The sequence below is a fragment of the Dipodomys merriami genome, unplaced genomic scaffold, assembly GCF_024711535.1.
Source record: "Dipodomys merriami isolate MVZ:Mamm:240054 unplaced genomic scaffold, mDipMer1.0.p SCAF_29, whole genome shotgun sequence".
Taxonomy (NCBI): Eukaryota; Metazoa; Chordata; class Mammalia; order Rodentia; family Heteromyidae; genus Dipodomys; species Dipodomys merriami.
The window spans coordinates 18,749,459-18,768,374 of NW_027204381.1; the positions used below are offsets into that span (position 1 = coordinate 18,749,459).

Here is an 18,916-nt window from a genome sequence, read left to right on the forward strand (position 1 = left end):
CCTCAAACTTGCAACTCTCCTGTTTTCACCTCCCAAGTGCTGGGATTACAGTTGTGCATACCATGCCCAGATACACAACTCTCTTTTTTTGAAAAACAAATACATACACACACACACACACACACACACACACACACACACACACACACACACACACACACACACACACACTCTCTCTCTCTCTCTCTCTCTCTCTACAAACATTAGGTACTTCCTCCTTGCCATGGTATCTGGGTTCATGTTTTCTTTTGTTAGAATCCTGCTCTTCTTTGTGGCTCAGTCCCATTCATACCTTGGCCTTGGCCTCAGCTTTTACTTTTACCCATCTGATGCCCCTCTTTAGCCCCTGAACATTTGCTTTCAGTGTAAACCTGCAGGATCCTGTGGTGGTGCCAGGAAGCCAACAGCTTGCCGTGGTTTTCAGTCCCTGCTGAAAATGGACTTTCAGCTGCCCACTGACAAATGACTGCTTTATATTCCTATATGTTCCACGGGCAGGCTGCAAAAATTCAAGTTCTAATTTGATACTTCACTTTTGAGTGAAGAAATCCAGTGCACAAGCCCAACCTAAACTTAACACATAGTTAGTTTACAGCATTTGAATAAATACTGGGGTTCTTTCAGAAGGCAAATAAAACAAAATGGCCTCTGAATCCACTCAATATTCAAAGTAAAATAGAGTTTGAAACTTATGATGAAAAATTGTTCCACTTTTTACAGGCAATTCAGTAAGCTAGGTCTCCTGAGGACTGGCAACAAATCCCACCACAGCCTCAGCCCCACTCCCCACACACCAGCCCAGGACATCTTCTGGTATGTCTGAATTGCTGCCCTCCTTCCTAGACAAACCCTCAATGAGACATGGGCTGTATAATGAATGTCCACCACACTAAGTCCCTCCCACTGTCAACTAATTATTTATCTACCTACTAGGTCTGGAGCAAATTTAAAGTTTTCTTTTACCATAATTCGCTTTAGCCAGCTGAAAAACCACACAGATGAGATAATTCTTGGTGTTCTCCCCTTCCAAGTCCTTACCACATGCAGGGACTAGGTTCTCTCATTTGTAGGTCACCATAAATCACTTGACACTGAACGTCTTTGATCTTTATCTGCTCTTCTCACTGATTTTTTTTTAAAGTTAGTGACATTAAGAGATTTATATCCCTGCAGAGGGGTAATAGAACTAGAGAAGGGAATGAATTCTGCAGTTTCAAAAGTAGTGATGCACCAACACATAAAATTTGCTTCAGAACCTACTGTAATTGTGTTCTAATCTGGTGGGGGGGAGAAGGAAGGGAGGGCAGAATGCCTTGTGGTTCTAACCTCAGGTTCTAACCTCTCAAAGAGCAAAGACACACAGGAGCCAGTCTTCACTTCCCTAGCCCTGCTTCACTGGAGTGTCAGAGGAATGCCACTAATAGGTAGTGGTGGGAGCTAACCTTTCTCAAAATAAGCCACTTTTCCACCCTCGATGGACAGTGTCTCCATTTGTCTGCTGCCTACGAGTCACAGCTAATGCAAATACTGCTAAAAAGCAGCAGACCCTGAGTGCAGGTCAGCAGTGGGCAGCAACTCTGCATTTCTCAGATGAACAGTGAGCCGAGCCAAGAAAGAAGGAAAGCAGCACGCATACAAGTCTTATGTGGCTACCTGAAGACATTTCTGCCCACTCCGAGCTCACCACAGCTAGCCCGTTCTTGACTCTGCCACTAGTTCTATCATTTCTTCTTCCTACACCCATGGAAACGACTTCCTGTTTACCAAATAAATGCTTCTCTCCAAAAAAGCCAGGGCCAGGACAAAACAACCCAGCTGCTGAGAGCAGGTTAACACAAGTGCACTCACTTTTTCTTTTATTTTAAGAGGACACTCTTCTCTTTAAATAGTACACTGACGCTGGGCATGGGGCACCATTCCTGTAATCCCTGCGCACAGCAGCAGAGGCAGGAAGATGAGTTCAAGACAAGCTTGCACTATATTTGCAGCCCTTGTTTCATAAGGGCTTAGGCCTAGGGTACCTCTGACTAGAAGAGTGTTTGGGGCTTTATTTCCTTTAAAAAAAAATCCATCTACCGCACACCACACCACCTGACTTGTTGCTTCTTGTCGTCTTCCTTTTGGTATCATTGTGACATGCAGCTATTACCTCTACCTTCAAACACATCCCCAGTTCAGTCATTCCACATCCCATCTCCATCTCTCTCTAGTTAGGGATAACTGAGCAGTCACTGTCTTTCTCCTGGATATTTCTCATTAGATACTATTGCAAACTCTTCCTAATATTTCACTGAACTAGCATTCTTCCTTCTGCCGATAGCCTTCTGCATCTGCTCTCAGAAAAACAGCAAAGGTGATCTTTACTTTTTACTTTTTGAAAAATTATAGGTTCACAAGTAGTTGCAAAGATATTACAAACAGGAACCGTGCACCCTCCACTGTTTTCTCAGTGGTGAAATTTTACCTAATTCTAAAACAGTATCGAAGCTCAGAGTCTGACATGGGTACAAAGTGTGTACCGTTCTAGGCCATTTTAGCACACATAGAGTTAATACATGTGGGGTCAGCCCAACTCCTACACATGCACACACACCCCTCTCTGAATGTGCCCTTCCTGTTTTACATCTTTTTTTTTTAAACATGCAACATCTTGCATGACTAAAACACTTAAAAATTGAGTCAAAGGAAAGAAAAGGTAATTTCTGAAAGTTGAAGGCAAGCTGTAAGAGGAATAAACACAATAATTCTGTGTATGTGTATGGTTGTAACATAACCAGTCAGAGGAAAAATTTTAACTGAAAATAAAATTCAGAATTTTCCTATGTATCTTTGTAATAGCTTGAGTATTTGTATATCTTCAAAATTCATGCTGAAACTTAATCTCCAATGTGACAGTAGGAATAGGCAGAGCCTTAAGGAATTATTAGGGCCTAAGGGCGGTGTCCTCATAATAAGAATTCATGCCTTTATAACAAAACTTAAAGGAAGAAGTTCCTACCCTGGAGCTTTCTCATGTGAGGACACATGAGCAAGGCACCACACAGGCACGAAGGAGAGAATATACCTTCATGTGACCCCCTTCATGTGACCCCCAATCTGTGCTCCTTGATCTTGGACTTCTAAGCCTCAGGCTACAAGAAATAAACTTCTAGCATTTATAAATTATCCAACGCAAGGTGTGTTCTTATAGCATCCCAAATAGCGGAAAAGAAATTCCTCCTGGGACATATTCTAAATGCAACACAAATAACAGCACAAGAGTATCCTTATTATTTGTAATACTATTCATCCTAGGGTTTTGTTTTATTTTGTGGTGCTAGGGATACAGCCTGCTGATACTGTTTTGATAAGTTATTATGGTAAAGTCATTTGGAGTCACAGTTTTCTGCATAAGAGATAAGACAGTAAAAATGTTGAAATTTTGAATTTCCATTGGAATGTTAGTACAAACTCCTGTTTACTGTTCTCTCTGTCTGTCTCTCTGTCTCTGTCTCTCTTTCGTGTGTGTGTGTGTGTGTGTGTGTGTGTGTGTGTTTCTTCCTAGTTTATCCCTGAAGAAACCTTAATCAATGACAACCCAGTGGCACTAATGAACATTCCTAGTCTCCAGACTCCAATCTCTAAATGCTATGTTCCACTAGATTACAAGAACCTCATCTCCAAGTCTGGGACAAGATAGGCCTGTGCTATTTTGTTTGAAAACAAAAAGGCTATCTCAGATTGTTGAGATCCTATTGATAGGATAAAGGGTCAACTTAAAGAGGCTCCCATAGGCTAAGTGGATAATTTGAGCTTCAACAGAATAAGAAATCAGTAAGCTGAAATACATCAAGCATATTCAAGTTTATATTTCATAATTATACTTGAAAACATACAAAGTCAACCTGACCGGTCTCTACTAGAGATTGATAGGGTACCAGTACATTATTTTGAAATATAATATAAAAAAGAAATCATGCACTTACATTATAGTCAGTATAGTTTCTAAATAGCTTATGAGGTAACGTTCCTTACAGAAAAACTGTACTTAATAAACACACAAAGAATGAAGGAATTAGAAAAAGGTTGCACTTTTAATAAAATAATGTATCAAGGAAATTAAAAGGGTAATTAAAACATTTCGCTAAAAGGTGATGGGAAACTTTACAAGAAATGGATTATGTGAAAAAAATACTGAAACCAATAATTATTCTAAATATCACTGAAAGTGAGAAAAATCAGACTTTATGCAACACTTGAAGTAATGCAATATGAAAACTATGAAGTATTCCTGATTTCCACCAGAAGACCAAGTTGCATGACATAATATGGATATGACTACTCAAATACAGAATATAAAAAACGGAATATAATAACCTCGTTTGTTAAATAACACATAAAAATATACTGGCAGGGTAGGAGGATGTCACAGATTATAACATGTTTAAGACACTTACCAACTCAACCAATGTAATGATTTTTTGTACTCTGATCTGAGCAACTATTAGAAAGATACTTTGAGACACCTGCAGAAGGCTAAATATGCCTTACCTATTATATAATAGTAAGAAATTACTGTTAATATTATTGAATATAAAAACAAATTTCCTACAGATTGTAGATTTCTGTTGTTTATGAACAAATAGCTGGTATTGGATTTACTCTCCTACTTTAACAATAATGAAAGCTGGACCATTTGTAGGCATTGAACAATAACAAACTCAAAACTGTAAGTTTTTACAGAAAATGAGTACAAGAGGTAAGTCCCATATTCACCCTATGCCACCACCTAAGAAAACAGAATCCAAACAAAGAAAAAGTAGGTTAGAGTAGAACAAACAAATCAGAGTTAGGAGATGGCTAGCTCTTGGATGGTAGGTTGGCAAAAAACAAAGGAAACAGAGAGAATAAAAGAGTATCAAAGATCAGCATAGAAACTCCACTCACACCCTTGTTAACTCCCAAACTGCACATGGGCAGAGCTAGATTATGAGGAGGCATAGTGGAAAATCACGGCCAGGAGGCAAAGAGCTAGCCAGAAATTTCTGGAAGCCTCACAGTACCCAAAAGATATTATGTCTCTGCTTAAAAGCAGAGACTTTGGTGAATATTCCAAGCACTAAGTTGAAATTCTAGAAACCTATACCCTTAAAATAAGGGCTATGCCATAAGTAATGGCAAAACTGAAACAGAACCACCTAACAAAGTCAAAACTCAAGCCTCAACAGGATCGAGGTGATCCGCCTGTAATTTAATTGCCTGACTGAACAAACTTGGCACTATAGAAGTAATCCAGAATCTCTGTAACAATCACTTTTCATGTCCAATACACAATGAAAAATTGCTAGACGTGGAAAGAAGTGGGAAGAGTGAGCAATAATCAAGAGATTAAAGTCAGTGAGAGCAAATCTGAGAGGCAGATATTCAGAGTTGGCAGGCATGGACTTAAATAACCCCATGATCACTATATTAAAGAAAACACAGAAAAGGATGCACAAAAAGAAAAAGCGAATTTCATAAGGGAGACTTAGAATCTATAATATATATCATCTATAAACATATATTCTAACACTGCAAATATCAAAGAATTTATTAGCTGGTTTTAACCCCTGGCTACGACAAAAGGTAAGATCAATGGCCTTGAGATAGGTGTCGTAACTAAATTGTGGGGTTTTTTTTGTTTTTTGGGGGTTTTGTTTTTTTGGGGTTGTTGTTGTTGTTGATGATAGTTGTGGAGCTTGAACTCAGGGCCTAGGCACAGTCCCTGAGCTTCTCTGCTCACAGCTAGTGGCCCACTACTTTGAGACACAGCTCTACTTTCAGCTTTAAGAGTCCAGCAAACTTTCCTGCCCCATAGGTGAACAATCTATTTGCCATCTCAGCCTCCTGAGTAGCTAGAATTACAGGTATGAGCCAGTGACACCGGCTTAATGATTAAGTTTTTTAAAAAAGTCTTTACATACAAGAAAAGTATTAAATATTCATGAGTGAAATCATAGAATGCCTTAAGTTTGCTTTAAAATATTTTATCAAAATCAAACATGGAAGAGAAGTTATGGAAAAATGAAAAAATCAGTAAAACTATTAGTATTGTCAAAACTTGATGAGTTTTATAATTGTTCTCTTTCTCCTTATATACATCTGAAAATGCTTACAGGAAAAATGGACTTTTTCAGGGCTGGGAATGGCTTGGTGGCAGAGTGCTTGCCGAGCATGAATGAAGCCCTGGGTTTGATTCTCAGTACCATATACACAGAAAAAGCTGGAAGTGGCACTGTGGCTCAAGTGGCCGAGTTCTAGCCTTGAGCAAAAAAGAAGCTCAGGGGGCTGGGAAGGTGGCTCAGTGGTAGAACGCTTGCCTTGCAATCCATGAGGCCCTGGGTTTGATTCCTCAGCACCACATAAGCAAAAAGAAAAATGCTGGAAAGTGGCGCTGTGGCTCAAGTGGTAGAGCGCTCGCCTTGAGATGAAGAGCTGAGGGACAGCGCCCAGGCACAGAGTTCAGGCCCCACAACCAGAACTCAAAAAAAAAAAAAAAAAAAGAAGCTCAGGGACAGTGCCCAAGCCCTGAGTTCAAGTTGCAGGTCTGGTAGAAAAAAAAAAGGACATTTTCATTGGTTTACCTGCTCATTTATAACAGTGAATAACACAAAAGCCAAATGTAGACACTCAAAGTCTATCACTAGATGAATGGATAACAAAATATGGTGTGTGAAATATAAATGGAATAGTATTCAGTCTTAAAAACAAAGGAAACTCTAACTCATGCTCCAACATGAATAAATTTTAAGGACATTATGCTAAGTAAAATAATCCAGACACAAAAGGACAAATATTGCAAGATTCCATTATATAGCATGCATAGAATAGTCAAGCTTAGATATAGAAAGGAGGATGACTGACAGGGACTGAGAAGGATGGGAGTTCCTGTTTCTCTGCCTCTCTCTACTCCCTCCCTCCCTCCCTCCTTCCCTCTCTCTCCCTCCCTCCCTCCCTCCCCCCCCTTTCTCTCTCCTTCCCATCCCCCCCACTCCTCACATACACACACAGAGGAAATATCCTCAGGACATCAAAACACACTGAAATGCAGAACACTGATTCCAGATATGAAATGTTTAAAAATCTCTTAGTAGGTCAAGTATTTATAAAAGTTATGACTAAAAATATTTTTTTCAGGGGGTGGAGACAGTTCTGAGGTTTGAACTTGGGCCTTGTGCTTGCTAGGAAGGTGTTCTACCACTTGATCTATGCCCCCAGCCCTTAAAGATCTTTCTATATTTCTATTAGCTTGTCAGTGAAAATACATTTTCAAAAGAGTTAAGACTTCATAAAACGCTCAGGAAAAGTATGACTAGAGAAACCAGGCAAATGCATTCCTTTGTAACTTACATATAAACTATGCACACACTGCACACAGTCATTCTCTTTGGCATTTACTTTTAGGTCATGATAGAATGACAGGATGACCAGGCAACTACGGCTGTTCTGCACGGAAGTGAGGTCAGCTGTGGGTGGCTTCTTCATACATCTTGGAGAGATCACAAAGATAAATGCTAGCCATGTCCAGAAGTAAGAAAATAAAAAATAGAGGGAAATGAATGAGAAAGTTAATCAGAGGAAAAATAGACAATAGTTGTTTTGGTTCAGAGTGACTAGATAAAGATACTATGATACGTTGTTTGTGTGTTAGGATACTTTAGCTTGGTCTTAGCTAGTTTGTATAGCAGGAGGGAATAATTTATTAAGAAAAAACAGCTGTAAAGGTATGAAGAATATTGAAGATAAATTAAAATGTCTTTTTTAAAAGCCCCATACTAGCAAGTTCAAAAGAACATGGTAGTGTTCCTGAACATGGAACAAGAGAAAATGACTTATTGAAACACTTGGCTACATACCTAGTCAATATCTGGTACATGAAGGAAATGCACTTAAGTGTTTTCCACTCCCTATTCTACCACTAAATGTTTGCAGACCCATGGCATAAAGAAATGTATAACATATAATGTTATACATATATGTATAACATATATATATGCATGTATGTGTGTGTGTGTATGTCATCATTAGGAATGTTATTTTAAGACACTGAGAGTGTTCATAATAAATCATACACATTTCAACAGGCTCTTCTTAAATTAGTAATTTGTTTTAGATGCCCATGAGTTCCGCCTCTATTCAGGAAACTTTACTTGATAAAGTGCTGGATTTATGACAACATGGTCTCCAGCAGGAAGTTGGGGATATGTATCTAAAGAAATCATATTGTGTAAGTTTTAAATTATGAGTTTAATGGTTTACAAAAAAAACTAGTTTCTCAATTCTTCCGGTATTTATTAAGCAAGGCCATACTGTCAGGGCTGTCCCTTTATAATACAGTGCTAAATACTTGACATGCGATATCTGTCTTAATAAAGTTGGTAATACTCATTCAATAACCATTTAGTGAAATCCATCACAGTGTTTTTAATTCATAATCTGCATAGTTAATGAGAAAACCCAAAAGATGTTTCAACTGGGTACCGTGGTTTACACCTATAGTCCTAGTTACTCAGAAGACTGAAATCTGAGGATCAGGACTCAACACCAGTCTGGGCGGGAAAGTCTGGGAGACTCATCTCCAGTCAATCATCAAAAAGCTGGAAGTGGGGCTGTGGCTCGAGTGAGTGGTTGAGCACCAAAGTTAAGGGGAAAAACTCAGGGATACTGCCCAGGCCCTGAGTTAAAGCCATAGTACCAACACACAATGTTTTCTCATTCAGGTCTTCACAGAACAGTGACATTTGACATGGGTCACAAAAGTTAAAAAGAGCAGCAGGGCTTTTGAATCTGTGTCCTGATGCCTCCCAGTTATAGCCACCATTTCCACTACCTCTTGTGAAGCTAATCATTAGTATCTTGAAGGAAAAAAAAAAAGACAAACATTCTTCAAGTAACTGGGAAGTCATTTATGAAAGCTCTTTAAGTAGCTTCACATGTCTATGGTTCATGCTTAGTCAATGTGCATACACCCTCTTCTACTTCCCTGGCCTCCATATTTATCAGATAGTGAAACCCAGTTCCAGTCACCCTAGGCAGTGTTTGTACCCACAGCAGTGGACAATTACTTTGAATTCTTTTCTTTCTGGTGACAATCTATCAAACTCCACTGAGTTCAGCAACTACTCCTGTGATCATATCTTCAACTTGTCTCTGCTTAACATTATGCTATCTCCAATGCAGCCTGACTATTCCTTTTTTGAAATGCTTGGGACCACAAGAATTCCCTACTCCATAGTTACTCAGAGTTTGCAGGTTTTATCTGTTCATCCCTAATCCAAACATCCAAATTCTGAAATGCTCCAAAATTAAAGGTTTGGTGTTTTTTTTTTTTGAAAAGTCATGGGTATCAACATACCTGCTACAGTTCTACAAGCCTAATTCCCACTAGGCAATGCAAAGAGAGCCACATGACATCTCATAGTGAATAATAAACAACATTCATAAAAATCATTTGTTTGAGATGGGTCTTGCTTTTGTAGCCCAGGCTAGCCACAAAGCCTCCATTCTCCTGTACCTCCATGCCCTGAGAACTAGGATTACAAGTAAGCACCACCACACCTGGTTTTCTTTTAGTATATATTTTTTATTGTAAAGATACTGTATAGAGGGCTTACAGTTACATGAGTAAGGTACTGAATACATTTCCTACCACACCTGATTTTTAAAAAGTTTTTACTTTTATCATTCTCACCATGGTATGTCTATTTGTGGATCACTGTATTTAGCTCACTTATGAGCTCATTGAGTTTTCTATATTCTTATAGGTTATTGCTTTTCAGTATATTTGTAAAGTTTTCAACAATTATTTCCCTTTGCCCCCCCTCCTTTTTCTCTCCTCTCTTTCTATACTCCCCAGTATACATACACTGGTATACCTGATAGTGCCCCAAATTTCCCTGAGGCTCTGTTTTTAGTTCATCATATCTCTATTCTCTGGTTTGCGCAATCTCTATTGATCAAGTATGCTTTTTCTTCTGCCATTTTGAATCCATGTCTAAGCCTCTCTAATGAATTTTTCTATTTCATTTATTTTACTTTTTAACTCCATAACTTTCATTTGTTTTCTTAAATAATTTCCCTTCATTGGCATTCTCTATTCTAAGTAACATCACACATTCATTTATTACTTTAATTTTGATTCCTTTATTTCAGGAAACATGTTTATAATGTCTCTCAAGTTTTTCTTCTAATAAATCTGACATCTGGTCTCACTAAAATAGACAGTTTCAGTGGTCTGCTTTTTGTCCAGCAGATAGTTTGTACTTTTCTTGGTTAGTTTTGCTTTGATTTTGTATGTCTTATAGTTTTGCTGTTGTTGGAAACTGGACATCTTACATCATTCATTACATGTACATGTCTCCCATCTTCCCAGGCTTGTTATTGTCAGTGGAGCTTCAGACACTGCTCCTCTGGGAGGTGAAGCTATGCTATACCCAGCATTATGCTAGGATCACCATGTTTTGGGTAGGATTCTCTTCTGGTCTTTTTCTGATGAAACCCAGCTCTTAAACTCCACTGATTATGGCTGATTGCTCCATTGTTTTAAACAATGCCCAGGGGCATAAATTGGCTTACAAACAATACAATCAAATTCTGGCTCCTTTGAAGGAATGGTTTGTTCAGATTGTAGGAAAGTTCTTTCCAGATGTCTTATTCCCTGAGTCTCTCTGGTGCAAGTCAGGCTGAGGGCTGGGCCAGTTTCCTGAAACTTCTCCCTCACTTACTTACTACCACCCCTACAGCTCCCGAGTTCCTTAAGGAAGAAATTAAGAGCTGTTTTATGGTGTTTTTCTCACCAGGCAAAAAGTGAGCCAGGACCTAGAACTAGAGGTGGTAATAAACTTCTGAAAGATAACCCAATGCAGGAAATGAGAGCTTAGGGAAGTAGAGGGGAGTTCAGCTTGCAATCTTCTCAGTGTGCCTCACCTGGCATAGAACCACTGTCTTAGGCGGCTAGGTAAGAATGCCCTACATCTCTGTATTCTCAGCATGTTCCCCTGATTTCTACAAACCAAGGCTGCGTAGGAGAAGAAAGTCTTCATCTCTCCACTGCCTCTGCAGGACAGCATCAGCAACAGATAACTAATTGGGAGAAATATGGTAACTGCTGATGACCTGCTCTTCCTGGGAAGAAAGCAACCTGTCCAGATGCTAGTAGAAAGGAGACTTAGCTGCACAGGTATAAACTGAATGGATTATATTGGTTCAAGTACTACATACTATCAGATGCACCAAATTTTCATAGATGTTCATGAGTTCCTTCATTTGCCATTTGTCCTTAGGACTCCTCCAACCCTAGACTCTTCCATATACTTTAGAAGGCCTGTTCCTTTTATTCTTTCCTGGGGGAAGGGGAAGGGGTTAAACTCAGAGCCTTGCACTTGATAGGTATGTATGTGCTCTACCACTTGAGTCATGCTTTTAGTCACTTTTTATGTTCCAGATAAGGTCTCAAGAAAGAGTCTCACTTTATTCTAGGACCAGCCTGGGCTAGGCTCCTTCTACTTGTGCTTTCCCCATGTTACTGGGGAAACAGTGTGCATCCCTTTGTGCTGGAATAAACAGGAAAATACCACCATGCCCAGATATTGGTTAAGATGGAGTCTCAAGAACTTTTATGTCCAGAGAGGCCTCAAATTGTGATCTTCCAATCATTTCTTCAAGTAAGATAGGATTACAACTATGCCCAGCTTTTTGTTCTTTAAAAAAAAAAGTTTTTAAAACAAGCTCTGATAGGGTTAGTGGTGAGACTTTCAGGAAGGGAGAAGCAAAATGCCAGACTGGAAATGTGACTTAAGTGGCAGAGTGCCAACCATAAGCAAGAAAGTCCAGCAAGAGTTAAATACATACATACATACATACATACATACATACATACATATCTACATAAGGTTTTCATAGTAGTCTTTGCATTAATCATGCCAACAGTTGATTCCCATTTATTTTTGTGTTAGTCAGCAAATGGACCTTGATCCTCCTATTTTATATTTCCTTCCATAGCTAGGATAACAAGTATGCCATCATGACCAGTTTCTTCTGTTGAGACGGGCGTTGTTGGCTCACATCTGTAATCCTAGCTACTCAGGAGGCTAAGATTTGAGGATCACGGTTTGAAACCAGCCCAAGCAGGGAAGTTCATGAAACTCATCTCCCATTAACCACAAAAAAAGCTGTTACAGAACTGTGGCTTATGGGGTAGAGTGCTAGCCTTGAGGAAAAAAGCTCAGGGATAGCTTCCAGGCCCTGAGTTCAAACCCCAGAACTAGCGCACACACACACACACACACACACACACACACACACACACACACACACACACACACACACACACACACACACACACACACACACACACACACACACACACACACACACACACACACACACACACACAAGTGAATTTAGATTGGAAAGTTTACTCTCTTTTCCTCTACTTGACTCCACTAATCACTGTTAGCAAAGAGAAGACTTCTGTTTATTTTGACCACTTCAAAGTCAGATCTTCTAGTAACAAATTCTCCTGCTTATTTCTGATATTGTGCTAAGGGTAAGTGTAGGAGGAAAAAAAATCACAAAACCTCCAAAACTATGAGAAGAACCATGAAGGGAAACAGGGAGCCCGGTAAGGATTGCAGTTACATGTTGTATTTGAACAAGCTGTAAGGTGTCACTAGGGCACGAATTCTGTTCCCAGTGGTGCTGACTCACATGACAGACACACTTGAGGGAGTGTTGTTACACCTGACCTTAGCTAGAAACAACTGCCAATAGGAAGGCCCTGTCACAGGATCAGAGGGACTGCTTGTTTGGGGACACCTTTAATCTCAACTCCCAATACCTCACTAGAATACAAAATACCTTTGCTAAGCAAACAAAGATGCTAGAGAAATTTAACTAGGTGAATCCAAAGAGTTAGAATTATTTTGTTGAAACCAAATAGCTGTAGCAGAGGACAGTTGTTCACATGACCTAACACTGAATAGCTCTTTTTGCTTTGCCAGTGTGCTCAATAGCTGGTTAGAGAATGCAATAAATGTACTTACCAAAAATTTCCCCTCCACTAGCATATTCTGTCACCAGATAAATCATCCGTTCTGTCTCCATAACCTGGTGCAAAGGCAGGAAAGTGACAGACAGTGACACAAATGACAGGCAGATATCAGAAGAAGAGAAACTGATAACTTTTCTCATTTGAAATATTGATAACCATTACACTTAAAGGAAATGTAAAACACTTTGGGGAAAACAGATATAAATGTTAGGAGTTCTTCAAGCAGGAAGCATTCACTACTGAGACACGGACACAGAGCTTCCGTGGAGAGCTCTGCAATCTGTTAAGATCGCAAAGCTGAGAGGCAGAGCAGAAGCTAAGAACTAAAATGTCACGTTCAACACCAATCAAAAAGTGCCCGCAAACCCAACCCAAATAAAAAACACTTTAATGAAAATATGAGGAATTGTTCTAGAACTGCACAGAACTCCATAGAGCCTTAAAAAAAAAAGGAAATGATAACTTTCCTTCCTACCATCCATTTACTCAAAAAATACAAACCCTTTAAGTAACAAATGATTTATGCGTATTATGTCTTGATCCCCATTTTGCAACCCTTTCAAAATTCATGTTGTCAGTCTTGTCTTCCTTTTTAATCAACATATTCCAGCAGTCAAATATATGAATATATACCACACTTGCTGAAAACATTTTAAATATCTCATATATAAACAATAGAGTAAAGATTTCCCCAGTAACTAACTGCATTTCTAGCGCTCCTCTCAAGGAGCACAGGATAATGTACCATGCACTCCTGCAGAGCAGTGTTGCACAACAGAAACACAGGCATTGCAAATACAGCTTTAGCTTTTCCAGTTGCCACCTTTTTTTTAAGGGGGTAGGAGGGAAAGGGGAGTGCAGTACTGGGGCTGAAACTCAGGACCTCATGACTGTTAGGTAAGCATTCTATCACTTGAGCAATGCCCCAGCCCTATTTACATTAGCTGTTTTTCAGAAGAAGGTCTTGTGCCTGTGGTGGTTAAAAAGAGATAGTCTCTTAGAAGACTTTCTTGCCTGTGCTGGCTTTGACCCGTGATCCTCAGATCTCAGATTTCTGGGTAGCTAGGATTATAGGCATAAACCATCAGAGACTGACTAAAGCCAAAGGTTTTAAGACACCTTCAAGCCTATAGAATAGGACTTCAGGAAATACCAAGAAGTATGTTCTTGGGTGTCATTTCACTGAATTCTGTCTGATACTCTTCAATAGTTCTGTTCCTACTAATTCATTTCATCACATAGGCAGCTGAGGCCAGCAGAACTCTAAAGCTACAGCCTCAGCCACACATTAACATCGCAGCATGTTTTCTTTTCCATAAAAATAACAGGCCATGCAAGTGGGCCCAGGGCCCCATGCTGTTGGTGTGCTTTCTTCAGTCTTATGCATACTCCTGTGTCTGGGTCAGAAGCCTTGACTGCAGTCTAAGAGCAGCAAAGGAACTGAGTGGGTGGCCGCCTCCTTCACAACTTGGGAGGGGACTCCTGCAGTGGAAAGCAGGGAGCAGGGCTGGTCCTGAGCACAGGCAGCCACTGCTACCAGCACACTGCAATCTGAGCAGTTCCCAAAACCCCACCTTGCCCAAAATATGTCTTCCACCAGCCTGCTAAGTCCCTCCCCTTCTGTCTGAAATTCCATCCATCAGATTTACTGCTTTTTCAGTAGGGCTAAAGGATCACTCTGATGATGGTATGAAATATGTGTATTTCTTTTTTTCTTTTTCTTTCTTTTTGCCAGTCCTGGGGCTTGAACTCAGGGCCTGGGCACTGTCCCTGAGCTTCTTTTGCTCAAAGCTAGCACTCTACCACTCGAGCCACAACATCACTTCTGGCCTTTTCTGCTTATGTGGTACTAAGGAATCAAATCTAGGGCTTCATGTGAAATATGTATATTTCTTAGGAAAGGAAGAAAAGTATAACAAAAACCTCTTCCATGACATAGAATCTCATCCTAGATTATCAAAATTAAATGCTTCCTTAGAAAACTACACCCAGGACTCTGTTAGAAAAGGGGTAGGTTTTGGGGCTGGGAAGGTGGCTCAGTGGTAGAGCGCTTGCCTTGCATGCATGAGGCCCTGGGTTCGATTCCTCAGTACCACATAAGCAGAAAATAAAAAGCGGGGGGCTGGGAAGGTGGCTCAGTGGTAGAGCGCTTGCCTTGCATGCTTGAGACCCTGGGTTCGATTCCTCAGCACCACATAAGCAAAAAGAAAAAAGCCAGAAATGGCACTGTGGCTCAAGTGGTAGAGCGCTAGCCTTGAGCTGAAGAGCTGAGGGACAGCGCCCAGGCCCAGACTTCAAGCCCCACGACAGGACGCCCCCCCCCCAAAAAAAAACAACAACAAAAAAGAAAAGGGGTAGGTTTTAATTGAGGTAAGAAGCTATTCTTAAAATAGCTTGTGCCTCAAAGTGGTAGAGTGCTAGTCTTGAGTACAAAAGCTCTGAGATATTACCCAGGTCTTGAGTTCCAGACCCACAACTGAATTGCCATCACAATTTTGAACATGAGCACAAAAATTAATTTCTGAATAATTTTATGAGAGTCACCAATGGCTCATGCCTATAATCCTAGATACTCAAGAGGCTGAGATCTGAGGATCACAGATCAAAACCAGCTGGAGCAGGGAAGTCTGTGAGACTCTTAACTCCAATTAACCACAAAACAGGTCAGAAGTAGAGCTGTGGATCAAGTGGTAGAGCCTTGAGTCCCCAGGCCCTGAGTTCAAACCCTAGGACTAGCACACACACACACACACACACACACACACACACACAAATTGTACAAGAAAATAATATTCATTATTATGTTTTCACCTCTCCAAAGTCTTTGTTCCTTTGGGTTTCCCACCCTTCTTTAGGACTGTGAACTTAAGTAAAGTAAGGTCTTATCACCTTCTAAACAATCTCTTTGGGTAATTCTTGCTGAGAAAGTCAGCAAGTTCTTAGGGTATTATTTTGTTTTGTTTATGTTTTGAGGGTAGGGGTGTTTGTTTATTCTTAAAGCAGGGACGCATACAGGCCAGGCTGGCCTGGAACTCAATGATCCTCCTATCTCAGCTTTCCAAATACTAGGACTACAGGTACTTGCCACCTTGTCCAATTTAGAAAGGATGTGTTTGTACAGGTGTGTTTTTTGATTCACACCAGAACCTCATTCATATTAGGTAAACTATACCACTGAGTTACAAGCCTGTCCCTCCCCCAAAAAAAATCAATGTTATTTTTTACTTTTACTGCCAATCCTTGGGCTTGATGTCGGGTGCTATCCCTGAACTTTTGTGCTCAAGGCTAGTGCTCTACCACTTTGAGCCACAGTACCATTTCCAGCTTTTTGGTAGTTAACTGGAGATAAGAGTCTCTCAGACTTCGCTGTCTGAGCTGGCTTTGAACCAAGATCCTCTTGAGTAACTAGAATTACAGTATGAGCCACTGACATCCGGCTAAGGAATCAAATTTTAAAGAATGAATTAGTAGCTGGGTGCTGGTGGCTCATGCCTGTAATCCTAGCTACACAGGAGGCTGAGATCTGAGGATCACAGTTCAAAGCCAGTCCAGGCAAGAAAGTCTGTGAAACTCTTATCTCCAATTAACCACCAGAAAACCAGAAGTGGCCCCGTGGCTCAAGTGACAGAGCACTCGGCTTGAGCTGAAGAGCTCAGGGACAGCTCCCAGGCCCAGAGGGCAAGACTCACAGCTGACCAAAAAAAAAAAAAAAAAGAATTAATAGGACCTATTCAAGGTTAGTCAGACCTCACTAGTAAATAGTGAGGAGAAACAGGATATTAAATACTGAGTGAGAAAGTGAGTAGATAGTGAGATGGACATATGAACACAGAAACAGAGAAAGTCACAGATTGTCAACATCCACATGTTCTTCAAAGGCAGCTTCAGATAAAACAGACCAATCTGATTCTACAGCCATTCACCCACCATGCCAGGAATCTTCCTACCTGGTAGAGCCTGATGATGTGAGGGTGGCAAAGCATCTTCATTATTTGGACTTCCCGGAATATCTTCTTCAAGTTTTCTTCATCCAGCTGGGTCTTATCTATGATCTTAATAGCAACCTGTTGACAGAGGAACAGTTCACTTAGGACAATCAAATTCACTTCAAAATATAGTCTATAAAATACACTGCTAGTGTTTTGCTTTCAGAATGTCAATGAGGAAAACAAATTTAGTCTTTGTAAAAGGACAGGAAATGGGGCCCTAGAACAAGGTCGTGCCAAAGGAACAAACTCTAGAAGCTAATGGGTCTTCTGAATTTCTTAAGTTGCTTTCGGGGGGCAGGGGGGGGCGTTATATGCAGCCTCTGGGCCCCATAAGATGTGGAATCATTTGGTACATGACTGGATAGACAAGTATGTTTCTTGCAGGCTCCTGGTTGACTGCCCATGGCCATCTTCCTGTATTGGTCATCTTGTATGGCCCGTGGATGATAGTATAAATATCCCATTGGCCCTTGGCAGAAAAAAAAAAGGTTCTAAATCCTTGGTCCATTCAAACCCTTGACCAAATATTTCTTGACTGCACAGATGTGGTTATGGTCCCAGAGAGCAGTATATAAGGCCTCATGTCAAGATAAGAAGCTTATAGGACAGGTATGTGAGATTTTAGCAAGGCTCCACCAGAACTCACACAGGGCTACTCACACTTCACCAGTGCTTATGTAGCTCAAGAGGAAGAAGAGTAGGGTCAGTTTTGTGGTAGCAACAATTCTGAATAGTGATTGTGTGTCAATAAGTAATCCTTCTTCATGCTTTACATCTATTAACTCATTTAAATCCACAACACCAGCCAGGCACCAGTGGTTCATGCCTATAATCCTAGTTACTCAGGGGGCTGAGATCTGAGAAGAGCTGAGATCTGAGGATCATGGTTCAAAGCCAGCCCAGGCAGGAAAAGTCTGTGAGACTCTTATTTCCAATTAACCACCAGAAAAATGGAAGTGGCACTGTGGCTCAAGTGGTAGAGCGCTAGCCTTGAGCTGAAGAGCTCAGGGACAGAGCCTAGGCCCAGAATTCAAGCCCTATGACCCCTCCCCCAAAAAACCTGCAACACCAGTATTATTATGAATCTTGTCTTGTTAATATGGAAATAGAGGCACATAGTAAATAATGAACCTCAGAAGTGATGTACAGCCAGATCCAAAGATCCTTCTGTGCCATATAGACATTGCTCCCACAGAGAATGTGTCATTCCATTTGACCCATTATTCTGAAGACATCAACATCAAACTCTTTTGTTGTTTGGTGTTTTTTTAAAAACACAAGTTATTGATGTGTAGCCCAGGCTGATATGGAACTAGAGATTTTCCTGTCTCTTCCTCCCAAGGTATATACCATCACACAGCAGAACAAACATTTTAAAGTAGAATGAAAGGTGGAAAACTTGGTTGTAACCCACTAAAGTGCATCACTGAAAATGATAAGGAAATATTTATATCTATTTCAATTACTTCAGTTATCACCAATGTAAGTTACATGAAAACCTGAGACTAGACAAACCTTAGCCCCCTCCAATTCTTTAGATTCCAAGTTGGTTTTTTTTTTTTTTTCCAGTTTTTTGTTTTGTTTTGTTTTTGGTCAGTCATGGGGCTTGAACTCTGGGCCTGGGCGCTGTCCCTCAGCTCTTCCGCTCAAGGCAAGCACTCTTATCACTTAATCCATAACTCCCACTTCAGGCTTTTTCTGTTTATGTGGTGCCAAGGAATCAAATCCAGGGCCTCATGCATGCAAGGCAAGCACTCTACCACTGAGCCACCTCCCCAGCCCCTAGATTCTAAGATTTTATATTCTGAGAAAGGGAAAAAAATTCTACTGAGAAGCAAGGAAAACATAAGGAGCAAAA

At 40.4% G+C, this 18,916-nt stretch overlaps 1 protein-coding gene across 3 annotated transcripts in view; it reads right to left on the reverse strand.

Annotated features, from left to right (window-relative positions):
- Positions 1-18,916, reverse strand: part of Sik3 (SIK family kinase 3) — a 181,032-nt gene that overhangs the window by 64,510 nt on the left and 97,606 nt on the right. For all 3 annotated transcript variants that reach the window (XM_070038536.1, XM_070038535.1, XM_070038537.1), the window contains exons 2-3: positions 17,017-17,133; positions 13,062-13,125 (exon numbers count right to left, since the gene is read on the reverse strand). In XM_070038536.1, the coding sequence (XP_069894637.1) occupies positions 13,062-13,125; positions 17,017-17,133 (181 nt within the window). The remainder of the gene's footprint in view (positions 1-13,061; positions 13,126-17,016; positions 17,134-18,916) is intronic.